Raw genomic sequence first — 14,172 nt, 5'->3', positions numbered from 1 at the left:
TTCCCTTCCGGTTAGTGAGAGTAGAGCAGGAAGCCAGAGAAGAGACTGTTCCCTTCCGGTTAGTGAGAGTAGAGCAGGAAGCCAGAGAAGAGACTGTTCCCTTCAGGTTAGTGAGAGTAGAGCAGGAAGCCAGAGAAGAGACTGTTCCCTTCAGGTTAGTGAGAGTAGAGCAGGAAGCCAGTGAAGAGACTGTTCCCTTCAGGTTAGTGAGAGTAGAGCAGGAAGCCAGAGAAGAGACTGTTCCCTTCAGGTTAGTGAGAGTAGAGCAGGAAGCCAGTGAAGAGACTGTTCCCTTCAGGTTAGTGAGAGTAGAGCAGGAAGCCAGAGAAGAGACTGTTCCCTTCAGGTTAGTGAGAGTAGAGCAGGAAGCCAGTGAAGAGACTGTTCCCTTCAGGTTAGTGAGAGTAGAGCAGGAAGCCAGAGAAGAGACTGTTCCCTTCAGGTTAGTGAGAGTAGAGCAGGAAGCCAGGGAAGAGACTGTTCCCTTCAGGTTAGTGAGGGTAGAGCAGGAAGCCAGAGAAGAGACTGTTCCCTTCAGGTTAATGAGGGTAGAGCAGGAAGCCAGGGAAGAGACTGTTCCCTTCAGGTTAGTGAGAGTAGAGCAGGAAGCCAGAGAAGAGACTGTTCCCTTCAGGTTAGTGAGAGTAGAGCAGGAAGCCAGTGAAGAGACTGTTCCCTTCAGGTTAGTGAGAGTAGAGCAGGAAGCCAGGGAAGAGACTGTTCCCTTCAGGTTAGTGAGGGTAGAGCAGGAAGCCAGAGAAGAGACTGTTCCCTTCAGGTTAATGAGAGTAGAGCAGGAAGCCAGGGAAGAGACTGTTCCCTTCAGGTTAGTGAGAGTAGAGCAGGAAGCCAGAGAAGAGACTGTTCCCTTCCGGTTAGTGAGAGTAGAGCAGGAAGCCAGGGAAGAGACTGTTCCCTTCAGGTTAGTGAGAGTAGAGCAGGAAGCCAGGGAAGAGACTGTTCCCTTCCGGTTAGTGAGAGTAGAGCAGGAAGCCAGAGAAGAGACTGTTCCCTTCAGGTTAGTGAGAGTAGAGCAGGAAGCCAGAGAAGAGACTGTTCCCTTCAGGTTAGTGAGAGTAGAGCAGGAAGCCAGAGAAGAGACTGTTCCCTTCAGGTTAGTGAGAGTAGAGCAGGAAGCCAGAGAAGAGACTGTTCCCTTCAGGTTAGTGAGGGTAGAGCAGGAATCCAGAGAAGAGACTGTTCCCTTCAGGTTAATGAGAGTAGAGCAGGAAGCCAGGGAAGAGACTGTTCCCTTCAGGTTAGTGAGAGTAGAGCAGGAAGCCAGAGAAGAGACTGTTCCCTTCCGGTTAGTGAGAGTAGAGCAGGAAGCCAGGGAAGAGACTGTTCCCTTCAGGTTAGTGAGAGTAGAGCAGGAAGCCAGGGAAGAGACTGTTCCCTTCCGGTTAGTGAGAGTAGAGCAGGAAGCCAGAGAAGAGACTGTTCCCTTCAGGTTAGTGAGAGTAGAGCAGGAAGCCAGAGAAGAGACTGTTCCCTTCAGGTTAGTGAGAGTAGAGCAGGAAGCCAGAGAAGAGACTGTTCCCTTCAGGTTAGTGAGAGTAGAGCAGGAAGCCAGAGAAGAGACTGTTCCCTTCAGGTTAGTGAGAGTAGAGCAGGAAGCCAGTGAAGAGACTGTTCCCTTCAGGTTAGTGAGAGTAGAGCAGGAAGCCAGAGAAGAGACTGTTCCCTTCAGGTTAGTGAGAGTAGAGCAGGAAGCCAGGGAAGAGACTGTTCCCTTCAGGTTAGTGAGAGTAGAGCAGGAAGCCAGGGAAGAGACTGTTCCCTTCAGGTTAATGAGAGTAGAGCAGGAAGCCAGGGAAGAGACTGTTCCCTTCAGGTTAGTGAGAGTAGAGCAGGAAGCCAGAGAAGAGACTGTTCCCTTCAGGTTAGTGAGAGTAGAGCAGGAAGCCAGAGAAGAGACTGTTCCCTTCAGGTTTTCCCGTCATGCCGTTGTAATCGTTGGTCTCTAACCACACCTCCTGATCCTTCTTCAAGTACGTAGCCAGACCCCCCGAACTCACCTGGAGAGGGGAGGAGAGGGGAGGAGAGGGGGGAGAGGGAGAGGAGAGGAGCGGGAGAGGGGAGAAGAAAAGAGGAGGAGAGGAAGAGGGAGAGGAGAGTGAAGGGTTAACTTTGTGTGTGTGTGTGTGTGTGTGTGTGTGTGTGTGTGTGTGTGTGTGTGTGTGTGTGTGTGTGTGTGTGTGTGTGTGTGTGTGTGTGTGTGTGTGTGTGTGTGTGATTTTGTGCGTGTGTTTGTCCATGTGTGTGTTTGTACGTGTGTGTGTGTGTGTGTGTTTGTACGTGTGTGTTTGTGTGTGTGTGTGTGTGTGTGTGTACCTGTCTCTTCGTGCCCCCGTACGTCAGGTCACAGAAGGAGGCCAGACTGGTTCCATCCAGTTTGAACACCAGACACAGTCTCTCCTCAGACGACGCGTGGTACACAAAGTAGTATGTCCCCGGCACGCGGCACCTACAGCCAGAGAGAGGATGGGTGGATGGAGAGACGATCGGACTGACAGGCTGACTGACTGAGTAGCTGACTGACTGAGTAGCTGGTCGACTGACTAGCTGACTGGCTGGCTGACTGACTGACTAGCTGACTGACTGACTGGCTGGCTGACTGACTGACTAGCTGACTGGCTGGCTGACTGGCTGACTAGCTGACTGACTCACTGGCTGGCTGACTGACTGGCTGACTGGCTGGCTGACTGGCTGACTAGCTGACTGACTGACTGACTGACTAGCTGGCTGACTGACTGGCTGACTGACTGACTGACTGACTGGCTGACTGACTAACTGACTGACTGACTAGCTGACTGACTGGCTGACTGGCTGGCTGACTGGCTGACTAGCTGACTGACTGACTGACTGACTAGCTGGCTGACTGACTGACTGACTGGCTGACTGACTAACTGACTGACTGACTAGCTGACTGACTGGCTGACTGACTGGCTGACTGACTGACTCACTGGCTGACTAACTGACTCACTGGCTGGCTGACTGACTGACTAGCTGACTGACTGAGTAGCTGGTTGACTGACTAGCTGACTGACTGGCTGGCTGACTGACTGACTAGCTGACTGACTGACTGTCTGGCTGACTGGCTGACTAGCTGACTGACTGACTGAGTAGCTGGTTGACTGACTAGCTGGCTGACTGACTAGCTGACTGACTCACTGGCTGGCTGACTGACTGACTAGCTGACTGACTGACTGGCTGGCTGACTGGCTGACTGACTGGCTGACTGACTGACTGGCTGACTGACTGAGTAGCTGGTTGACTGACTAGCTGGCTGACTGACTAGCTGGCTGACTGACTAGCTGACTGACTGACTGACTAGCAGGCTGACTGACTGACTGGCTGATTAGCTGGCTGACTGAATGGCTGACTAGCTGGTTGACTGACTCGCTGATTGACTGACTCGCTGTTTGACTGACTAGCTGGCTGACTGACTAGCTGACTGACTGGCTGGCTGACTGACTAGCTGGCTGACTGACTGACTAACTGACTAGCTGACTGACTGACTAGCTGGCTGACTAGCTGACTGACTAGCTGACTGACTAGCTGACTGACTGGCTGACTGACTGGCTGGCTGACTAGCTGACTGACTGACTAGCTGACTGACTGACTAGCTGACTGACTGGCTGGCTGACTGACTAGCTGACTGACTGACTAGCTGACTGACTGACTAGCTGACTGACTAGCTGGCTGGCTGACTAGCTGACTGACTAGCTGACTGACTGGCTGATTGACTGACTGGCTGGCTGACTGACTAGCTGGCTGACTGACTGACTGACTAGCTGACTGACTGACTAGCTGACTGACTGACTAGCTGGCTGACTAGCTGACTGACTGACTGGCTGACTGACTAGCTGACTGACTGACTAGCTGACTGACTGACTAGCTGACTGACTGACTAGCTGACTGACTAGCTGACTGACTGACTAGCTGACTGACTAGCTGGCTGGCTGACTAGCTGACTGACTAGCTGACTGACTAGCTGACTGACTAGCTGACTGGCTGGCTGACTGACTGACTGACAGTTAACAGACACAGACAGTTGCTAGTTGTATCAGTCGTATGTACATGATACACATGGTGAACACCGTCCAATGAAACGCTGACTGACTGACTAGCTGACTGACTGACTAGCTGGCTGGCTGACTAGCTGGCTGACTGACTGGCTGACTGACTGACTGGCTGACTGACTGAGTAGCTGGTTGACTGACTAGCTGGCTGACTGACTAGCTGACTGACTCACTGGCTGGCTGACTGACTGACTAGCTGACTGACTGACTGGCTGGCTGACTGGCTGACTGACTGGCTGACTGACTAACTGGCTGACTGACTGAGTAGCTGGTTGACTGACTAGCTGGCTGACTGACTAGCTGGCTGACTGACTAGCTGACTGACTGACTGACTAGCAGGCTGACTGACTGACTAGCAGGCTGACTGACTGACTGGCTGATTAGCTGGCTGACTGAATGGCTGACTAGCTGATTGACTGACTCGCTGATTGACTGACTCGCTGTTTGACTGACTAGCTGGCTGACTGACTAGCTGACTGACTGGCTGGCTGACTGACTAGCTGGCTGACTGACTGACTGACTAGCTGACTGACTGACTAGCTGACTGACTGACTAGCTGGCTGACTAGCTGATTGACTGACTAGCTGACTGACTGGCTGGCTGACTGGCTGACTGACTGGCTGACTGACTGACTGGCTGACTGAGTAGCTGGTTGACTGACTAGCTGGCTGACTGACTAGCTGACTGACTGACTGACTAGCAGGCTGACTGACTGACTAGCAGGCTGAATGACTGACTGGCTGATTAGCTGGCTGACTGAATGGCTGACTAGCTGATTGACTGACTCGCTGATTGACTGACTCGCTGTTTGACTGACTAGCTGGCTGACTGACTAGCTGACTGACTGGCTGGCTGACTGACTAGCTGGCTGACTGACTGACTGACTAGCTGACTGACTGACTAGCTGACTGACTGACTAGCTGGCTGACTAGCTGATTGACTGACTAGCTGACTGACTGGCTGGCTGACTGGCTGACTGACTGGCTGACTGACTGACTGGCTGACTGAGTAGCTGGTTGACTGACTAGCTGGCTGACTGACTAGCTGGCTGACTGACTAGCTGACTGACTGACTGACTGACTGGCTGATTAGCTGGCTGACTGAATGGCTGACTAGCTGATTGACTGACTCGCTGATTGACTGACTCGCTGTTTGACTGACTAGCTGGCTGACTGACTAGCTGACTGACTGGCTGGCTGACTGACTAGCTGGCTGACTGACTGACTGACTGACTAGCTGACTGACTGACTAGCTGACTGACTGACTAGCTGGCTGACTAGCTGACTGACTGACTAGCTGACTGACTGACTAGCTGATTGACTGACTGGCTGACTGACTAGCTGACTGGCTGACTAGCTGACTGACTGACTAGCTGGCTGGCTGACTAGCTGACTGACTAGCTGACTGACTGACTGACTAGCTGACTGACTGACTGACTAGCTGGCTGACTGACTAGCTGGCTGACTGACTAGCTGACTGACTGACTGACTAGCAGGCTGACTGACTGACTGGCTGATTAGCTGGCTGACTGAATGGCTGACTAGCTGATTGACTGACTCGCTGATTGACTGACTAGCTGACTGACTAGCTGATTGACTGACTAGCTGGCTGACTGACTAGCTGACTGACTGGCTGGCTGACTGACTGGCTGGCTGACTGACTAGCTGACTGACTGACTGACTGACTAGCTGACTGACTGACTAGCTGACTGACTGACTAGCTGGCTGACTAGCTGACTGACTGGCTGACTGACTAGCTGACTGGCTGGCTGACTGACTAGCTGACTGACTAGCTGACTGACTAGCTGACTGACTAGCTGACTGGCTGGCTGACTGACTAGCTGACTGACTGACTGGCTGGCTGACTGACTAGCTGACTGACTAGCTGACTGACTGACTAGCTGACTGGCTGACTGACTGACTGACTGACTGACTGACTAGCTGACTGACTGACTGACTGACAGTTAACAGACACAGACAGTTGCTAGTTGTATCAGTCGTATGTACATGATACACATGGTGAACACCGTCCAATGAAACGCTGACTGCAGGTTCATTCGTGACAGTGCAACAACAAAAATAAATAATTACATTTAAGAATTTGAACAAAAAGTAAATGGCTCAGTAGAATAGAATAAACATTTTAGCATCAGTATAATACAGAAAGGCACAATTTATAGTATAATATTAACACTATTGGGAGGAGGTGGAAGGCCCGTTTTTAAAATGTGCAGTATTTAGTATATCATAATACCAGTCTGGTAGCATCAGTTGTGATGTGTGTGTAGCATCCCTCAGAGCCTGGTTCCTCTCTAGGTTCCTGCCTTTCTAGGGAGTTTTTCCAAGCCACTGGGCTTCTACATCTGCATTACTTGCTGTTTGGGGTTTTAGGCTGGGTTTCTGTACAGCACTTTGAGATATCAGCTGATGTAAGAAGGGCTTTATGAATACATGTGATTTAGTGTGTGTGTGTGTGTGTGTGTGTGTGTGTGTGTGTGTGTGTGTGTGTGTGTGTGTGTGTGTGTGTGTGTGTGTGTGTGTGTGTGTGTGTGTGTGTGTGTGTGTGTGGGTGGGGATGAGTGGATATCTGTATGTGTGGGGATGAGTGGATATCTGTGTGTGGGGGGGTGAGTGGATATCTGTGTGTGGGGGGGATGAGTGGATATATGTGTGTGGGGGGGTGAGTGGATATCTGTGTGGGTGGGGGATGAGTGGATATCTGTGTGGGTGTGTGTGTGTGTGTGTGGGTGTGTGCTAAGGTGTGGAGAATCAGAGCAGGTGGTCAGTCCAGATCAAGTGTTCAGCAGTCTGATGGCTTGTAGATAGAAACTGTCTGTGAGCCTTTTGGTATCAGACCTCATGCTCCAATACCGTCTGCCCAATGGCAAGGGAGAGAACAGCTCTTGGCTAGGGTGTGTGACGATGCTGGGTGCCTTCCTCAGGCACCATTTCAAGTAGTTGTCCTGGATGTGTGGGAGCATGGTCTTCACCACCCACTGGAGGGCCTTGCAATTGTGGACGGAGCAATTCCCGTACCAGGCTGTGATGCAACTGGGTCAGGATGCTCTCGATGGTGCAGCAGTAGTATTTGGAGGGGACCTGGGGCAGCATGCATAATATCTTCATCGCCTTAAGAACTAGAGACGCTGTTGCCCCCTCTTGACCAGAGTGGTCTTGTTGCTGGTCCATGACAAGTCCTTGGTAATGTAGACGCCAATGTGGACGCCAAGGAACTTCAAACTGCTGACTCTCTCTACTGCAGTCCTGTTGATGTGGAACGGGGCATGTTCCCTCCTCATTAGTGTGTCCAGTGTGCCTGGCATGCTGGCCTTGATGTGGGCTATGACCAGCCTCTCGAAGCACTTCATGATGCCCAGGTCAGCGTGACAGGGTGTGTCTCCTTGAAGCGTGACGGGGCATGTCTCCTTGAAGCAAGTGGGGACGACAGCCTGGGACAGGGACAGGTTGAAGATGTCCGAGAAGACGTCAGCCAGCTGGTCAGCACACATTCTGAGGATGCGGTCAGAGATGTCATCTGAGCCAGCAGCTTTGTGAGTATTTACTCTTTTGAGAGTTTTCCTCACGTCAGTCACGGAGAGGGAAAGCGCCTGGTCGTCTGGAGCAGCGAGAGTCTTCCTGGATGGTTCGGTATTGTCTGCCTCGAAGCGGGAATAGAATGCGTTAACCTCGTCTGGGAGAGAGGCTTCGGTGGGCACCACACAGCTGGATTGATCTCTGTTAAAGTCTTCCGTCCTTGCCACGTGTCGCAAGTCTGAGTTGTCGAACATCAATTCAAGTTTGAGTCTATTGTCTTTTTGCAGCCCTAATGGATTTGTGGGGCTCGTACCTGCTTGCCTTACACGCCGCGAGCCACCGGGGCTCATTCTTCTGGGCTCTCAGCATTGAAAGCATTGAAAGGACAGTCAGACGAGGCTGCACTACATGATTTTGGCCCCGATTTGAACTTTCCTAGACACATTTTTAAGATCAGAGACAAAATCCCAATGTTGTTGCCTACTCGGCCATGCAGACAGCACAGAGCAAGTCAGAGATGCTGAGGGCTACGATCCCCTTTTTGAGCAGTCCCACACGGCCCAAAATGTTCAAATCTGCAATGCTCTTGTAGTGTGATATATGTAACGACACGTTTTGAGAACAGTGAGCAGCGATAGCCAATGAGAGCTCAGAAAAGAAGCCAGTGAGATGATGCCGTTGTTTCCCCCAGAATGTGGAGACGTGTGTACTAGAAGAGCACTATGGGTATTTGCTTTAGCCAGTGTGTCAAATGGTTACAACTCTGATATTCACAGGCAATGATATTCAATTCAAAATGTATTGGCTAGATATTTTAACTTTGTATGGCAACGGTGAATGTCTGACTCGTCACAGCTCGTTCTAGCTACGTTAAGAGCTTGGTATCGAGAATCCTCAGAACCAAGAGAAGACTTATGTGCGCACCACTACGTACGTTGGCAAGACAAAACTACAGGAGAGGCGGTCGTTGTGAGAGCCTCAGCATTGTTAGGATTTAGAAAGTCGTGTAGCCTGGCATTACCTGAAGCGTCCAGTCTCTGTGTTGTAGTCCTTGTTAACATCAGTGATGACAGAGGTAAATCTGATGGGGCTGGCCTTCTCTGGAGGGCTGGCGGTGCCTCTGGCCACGCTGAAGGCAGAATGGAGCAGAGACCCTGCTGAGCCCGACTCCCCTGGCTCTCCCTGGGGTCCCTCTGACCCTGGGGATCCCTTATCTCCTCTCACACCACTACGACCTAGCTTCCCAACCGCTCCCTTCACACCCGGCTCCCCTTTCTGGCCCCCCTCTGGTATCTGGCCTGGTCCAGATACAACACCTGGACAGAAGAGGGAATGTTTTGAGATGTGATCATGTACCCTGGAATGTACCAGGTGGGGGTGTGGGTGGGTGGGTGGGTGGAGAGGGGGTGTACCTGACACTCCCTTCTCCCCCGTCTCTCCATCTCGTCCGTCCCTTCCTGGTAACCCTGGGAAACCATGCTGTCCAGGCGTCCCTGCCGATGTACACGTCTCCATGGTAACCAAGTCAGGCAGAGCCAATGAGAGCATAGCTCCCATAGCAATGCAAAAACAGACCATAGCAACCACTGAAGAGAGACCTGGAAAAGAGAGGAGAGAGGAAAGCGTGGAGAGTTGAGAAGAGACGGGACAGGAGAAAAGTAGAGGAGAGGAGAGGAGAGGAGAGGAGAGGAGAGGAGAGGAGAGGAGAGGAGAGGAGAGATAAAACGATCAACACCAGCTGAAATGTGTTTTTAATTATGTCTACAACACAAAAACCTGTGTATATCCAAAGACAGAAAGTTATACTGATTTATACTGAACAACTTCATCAACAAGTTCAGTTCAACTGTTGTGACACAAACTACAGCAGCAGAGGACAGAAGTGAATATATTATAACAGGTTATATCCGGTTATATCTCAGATAAAACAGACTTACCTGCAGTAGAGAAGATGCACAATACTGTACAATACTGTATGCTGTGTGATTGTAGTATGAGGAGACAGAGAGAGAGAGAGAGAGAGGGAGAGAGAGAGTCACAGAGAGAGAGAGAGAGAGAGAGAGAGATAGAGACAGAGAGAGAGAGAGGGAGGGAGGGAGAGGAGGTGTTATGTCCTCAGGGAACTGGAACCAAAGCGGAACATTTGGTCACATCTGCATCCTCAGCAGGTTTCACATCTCCAGGGCCATGGTCATGTGTGTGTATGTGTCTGTGTGTGTGTGTACTGTATGTGTGTATGTGTGTGTGTGTGTGTGAAAAATACAACTCTATCCATTAGGTTTTCAGAAAACTAAGGCAGGTCTTCCTCTAACTTTACTCCTTTCTAGATCCTGACAATCACCCGAGTCCCTGGCAGTGACAGTCATACCCATGATGCTGATGATCAATACAGGATCAATAGAAATATGAAAGGAGCAACGTGTGTCTGTGGTTTCTCACCAAGGTTTTTTTAGATCAACTGTAACATTGTATTGTAGCTTCCATCAATGTAATGCACCATTTCCAATCCCCCAAATATACTGTATTTTTTGTAAATATATTTTCCTTTATTATTTTCCCCTAACCCAACACCCCTCCCGTAATTGGAGTAAACTAATGGACAACGACACTTCGGCTTCTACTTCCAGTTAATACCGACTATATACATTTTACGGACCCACTATATTTTAAATTAGTTATCTTGTTGTTTTTAGTCCCATCCTTCAGCTCCATTCAACCCCTCCCATCTATCTCTGAACACCATCCAGTCCTTCAGCTCCCCTCAACCCCTCCCATCTATCTCTGAACACCATCCAGTCCTTCAGCTCCCCTCAACCCCTCCCATCTATCTCTGAACACCATCCAGTCCTTCAGCTCCCCTCAACCCCTCCCATCTATCTCTGAACACCATCCAGTTCCATCCTTCAGCTCCCCTCAACCCCTCCCATCTATCTCTGAACACCGTCCAGTTCCATCCTTCAGCTCCATTCAACCCCTCCCATCTATCTCTAAACACCATCCAGTCCCATCCTTCAGCTCCATTCAACCCCTCCCATCTATCTCTGAACACCATCCAGTCCCATCCTTCAGCTCCATTCAACCCCTCTCATCTATCTCTGAACACCATCCAGTCCCATCCTTCAGCTCCATTCAACCCCTCCCATCTATCTCTGAACACCGTCCAGTTCCATCCTTCAGCTCCATTCAACCCCTCCCATCCATCTCTGAACACCATCCAGTCCCATCCTTCAGCTCCATTCAACCCCTCCCATCTATCTCTAAACACCATCCAGTCCCATCCTTCAGCTCCATTCAACCCCTCCCATCTATCTCTGAACACCATCCAGTCCCATCCTTCAGCTCCATTCAACCCCTCCCATCCATCTCTGAACACCATCCAGTCCCATCCTTCAGCTCCATTCAACCCCTCCCATCTATCTCTGAACACCATCCAGTCCCATCCTTCAGCTCCATTCAACCCCTCCCCTCTATCTCTGAACACTGTCCAGTTCCATCCTTCAGCTCCCCTCAACCCCTCCCATCTATCTCTGAACACCGTCCAGTTCCATCCTTCAGCTCCATTCAACCCCTCCCATCTATCTCTGAACACCATCCAGTCCCATCCTTCAGCTCCATTCAACCCCTCCCATCTATCTCTAAACACCATCCAGTCCCATCCTTCAGCTCCATTCAACCCCTCCCATCTATCTCTGAACACCATCCAGTCCTTCAGCTCCCCTCAACCCCTCCCATCTATCTCTGAACACCATCCAGTTCCATCCTTCAGCTCCCCTCAACCCCTCCCATCTATCTCTAAACACCGTCCAGTCCCATCTTTCAGCTCCATTCAACCGCTCCCATCTATCTCTGAACACCATCCAGTTCCATCCTTCAGCTCCCCTCAACCCCTCCCATCTATCTCTGAACACCGTCCAGTTCCATCCTTCAGCTCCATTCAACCCCTCCCATCTATCTCTAAACACCATCCAGTCCCATCCTTCAGCTCCATTCAACCCCTCTCATCTATCTCTGAACACCATCCAGTCCCATCCTTCAGCTCCATTCAACCCCTCCCATCTATCTCTGAACACCGTCCAGTTCCATCCTTCAGCTCCATTCAACCCCTCCCATCTATCTCTGAACACCATCCAGTCCCATCCTTCAGCTCCATTCAACCCCTCTCATCTATCTCTGAACACCATCCAGTCCCATCCTTCAGCTCCCCTCAACCCCTCCCATCTATCTCTGAACACCGTCCAGTCCCATCCTTCAGCTCCATTCAACCCCTCCCATCCATCTCTGAACACCATCCAGTCCCATCCTTCAGCTCCATTCAACCCCTCCCATCCATCTCTGAACACCATCCAGTTCCATCCTTCAGCTCCATTCAACCCCTCCCATCTATCTCTAAACACCATCCAGTCCCATCCTTCAGCTCCATTCAACCCCTCCCATCTATCTCTAAACACCATCCAGTCCCATCCTTCAGCTCCATTCAACCCCTCCCATCTATCTCTGAACACCATCCAGTCCTTCAGCTCCCCTCAACCCCTCCCATCCATCTCTGAACACCATCCAGTTCCATCCTTCAGCTCCATTCAACCCCTCCCATCTATCTCTGAACACCATCCAGTCCCATCCTTCAGCTCCATTCAACCCCTCCCATCTATCTCTAAACACCATCCAGTCCCATCCTTCGGCTCCATTCAACCCCTCCCATCCATCTCTGAACACCATCCAGTCCCATCCTTCAGCTCCATTCAACCCCTCCCATCTATCTCTGAACACCGTCCAGTTTTGATTTCTATGTTCCATATATTTTCCCACTGTACTGTGATGCTTCACAAACCACCTGAACCTTTCTATTCTCATAGCTTCTACAGATTTTAAGTGAAAGATAAAACATTTTGCAAAAAGTATTACTATATTATTGATAAATTGACTATGATTTTTTAAATCACTCTGCAGAGTTAGCTCCAGGTAAATGTTGCAATTTTTTTGCCATTCCTGAACCTGCAGGAATGACATGTTACATATGGACAGTACCAAAACAAATGATCTAATGATTGACACCCCCCCCCCCCCTTTGTTCAGGGACACATTATTCAATTTCTGTTAGTCACATGTCTGTGGAACTTGTTCAGTTTGTGTCTCAGTTGTTCAATCTTGTTATGTTCTTACAAATATTTACACATTGTTTATACATTCTTTTTATTTCACCTTTATTTAACCAGGTAGGCCAGTTGAGAACAAGTTCTCATTTACAACTGCAACATGGCCAAGATAAAGCAAAGCAGTGCGACAAAAATAACAACACAGAGTTACACATGGAATAAACAAACGTACAGTCAATAACACAATAGAATAATCTGTGTACAGTGTGTGCAAATGAAGTAAGGAGGAAAGGCAATAAATAGGCCGTAGTGGCAAAGTAATTACAATATAGCAATTTACACTGGAGTGATATACGTGCAGATGATGATGTGCAAGTAGAAATACTGGGGTGCAAAAGAGCAGAAAAACAAAAGCAAATATGGGGATGAGGTAGGTAGTTGGTTGGATGGGCTGTTTACAGATGGGCTGTGTACAGCTGCAGCGATCGGTAAGCTGCTCTGACAGCTGACGCTTGAAGTTAGTGAGGGAGATATAAGTCTCCAACTTCAGTGATCTTTGCAATTCGTTCTAGTCATTGGCAGCAGAGAACTGGAAGGAAAGGCGGCCAAAGGAGGTGTTGGCTTTGGGGATGACCAGTGAAATATACCTGCTGGAGCACGTGACACGGGTGGGCGCTTCTATGGTGACCAGTGAGCTGAGATAAGGCGGGGCTTTACCTAGCAAAGACTTATAGATGACCTGGAGCCAGTGGGTTTGGCAAAGAAAATGTAGCGAGGACCAGCCAACAGGAGCATACAGGTCGCAGTGGTGGGTAGTGTATGGGGCTTTGGTGACAAAACGGATGGCACTGTGATAGAATGCATCTAATTTACTGAGTAGAGTGTTGGAGGCTATTTTGAAAATTACATCGCCGAAGTCAGAAATCTGTAGAATAGTCAGTTTTCCTAGGGTATATTTGGCAGCATGAGTGCAGGATGCTTTGTTGCGAAATAGGAAGCCGATTCTAGATGTAATTTTGGATTAGAGGTGCTTAATATGAGTCTGGAAGGAGAGTTTACAGTCTAACCAGACGCCTAGGTATTTATAGTCCACATATTCTAATTCAGAACCGTCCAGAGTAGTGATGCTAGTCGGGCAGGCGGGCAGGTGCGGGCAGCAATTGGTTGAAGAGCATGCATTTCATTTTACTAGCATTTAAGAGCAGTTGGAGGCCACGGAATGAGTGTTGCATGGCGTTGAAGCTCGTTTGGAGATTTGTTAACACATTGTCCAAAGAAGGGCCAGATGTATACAGAATGGGCGTAGAGGTTGATCAAAGAATCACCAGCAGTAAGAGCGACATCATTGATATATACAGAGAAAAGACTCGGCCCGAGAACTGAACCCTGTGGCACCCCCATAGAGACTGCAAGAGGTCCAGACAACAGGCCCTCTGATTTGACACACTGAACTCTGTCTGA

The 14,172-nt window shown here is 49.8% G+C and overlaps 1 protein-coding gene across 1 annotated transcript; it reads right to left on the bottom strand.

Moving 5' to 3' along the window:
* Positions 1 to 1,789: 1,789 nt before the first annotated feature.
* Positions 1,790 to 9,663, bottom strand: LOC135543980 (complement C1q subcomponent subunit C-like). The gene is made up of 5 exons (XM_064971290.1): positions 9,556 to 9,663; positions 9,031 to 9,216; positions 8,640 to 8,934; positions 2,335 to 2,467; positions 1,790 to 2,018 (listed from the first exon to the last, which is right to left on the bottom strand). Exons 2-5 carry the CDS (start codon positions 9,194 to 9,196, stop codon positions 1,884 to 1,886), a joined length of 729 nt encoding a protein of 242 aa, XP_064827362.1. The 5' UTR covers positions 9,197 to 9,216; positions 9,556 to 9,663; the 3' UTR covers positions 1,790 to 1,883.
* Positions 9,664 to 14,172: the final 4,509 nt, after the last annotated feature.

Source organism: Oncorhynchus masou, chromosome 8 (assembly GCF_036934945.1).
Source record: "Oncorhynchus masou masou isolate Uvic2021 chromosome 8, UVic_Omas_1.1, whole genome shotgun sequence".
In the NCBI taxonomy this organism is placed as follows: Eukaryota; Metazoa; Chordata; class Actinopteri; order Salmoniformes; family Salmonidae; genus Oncorhynchus; species Oncorhynchus masou.
This window is presented reverse-complemented; position numbering and strand designations above follow the sequence as displayed.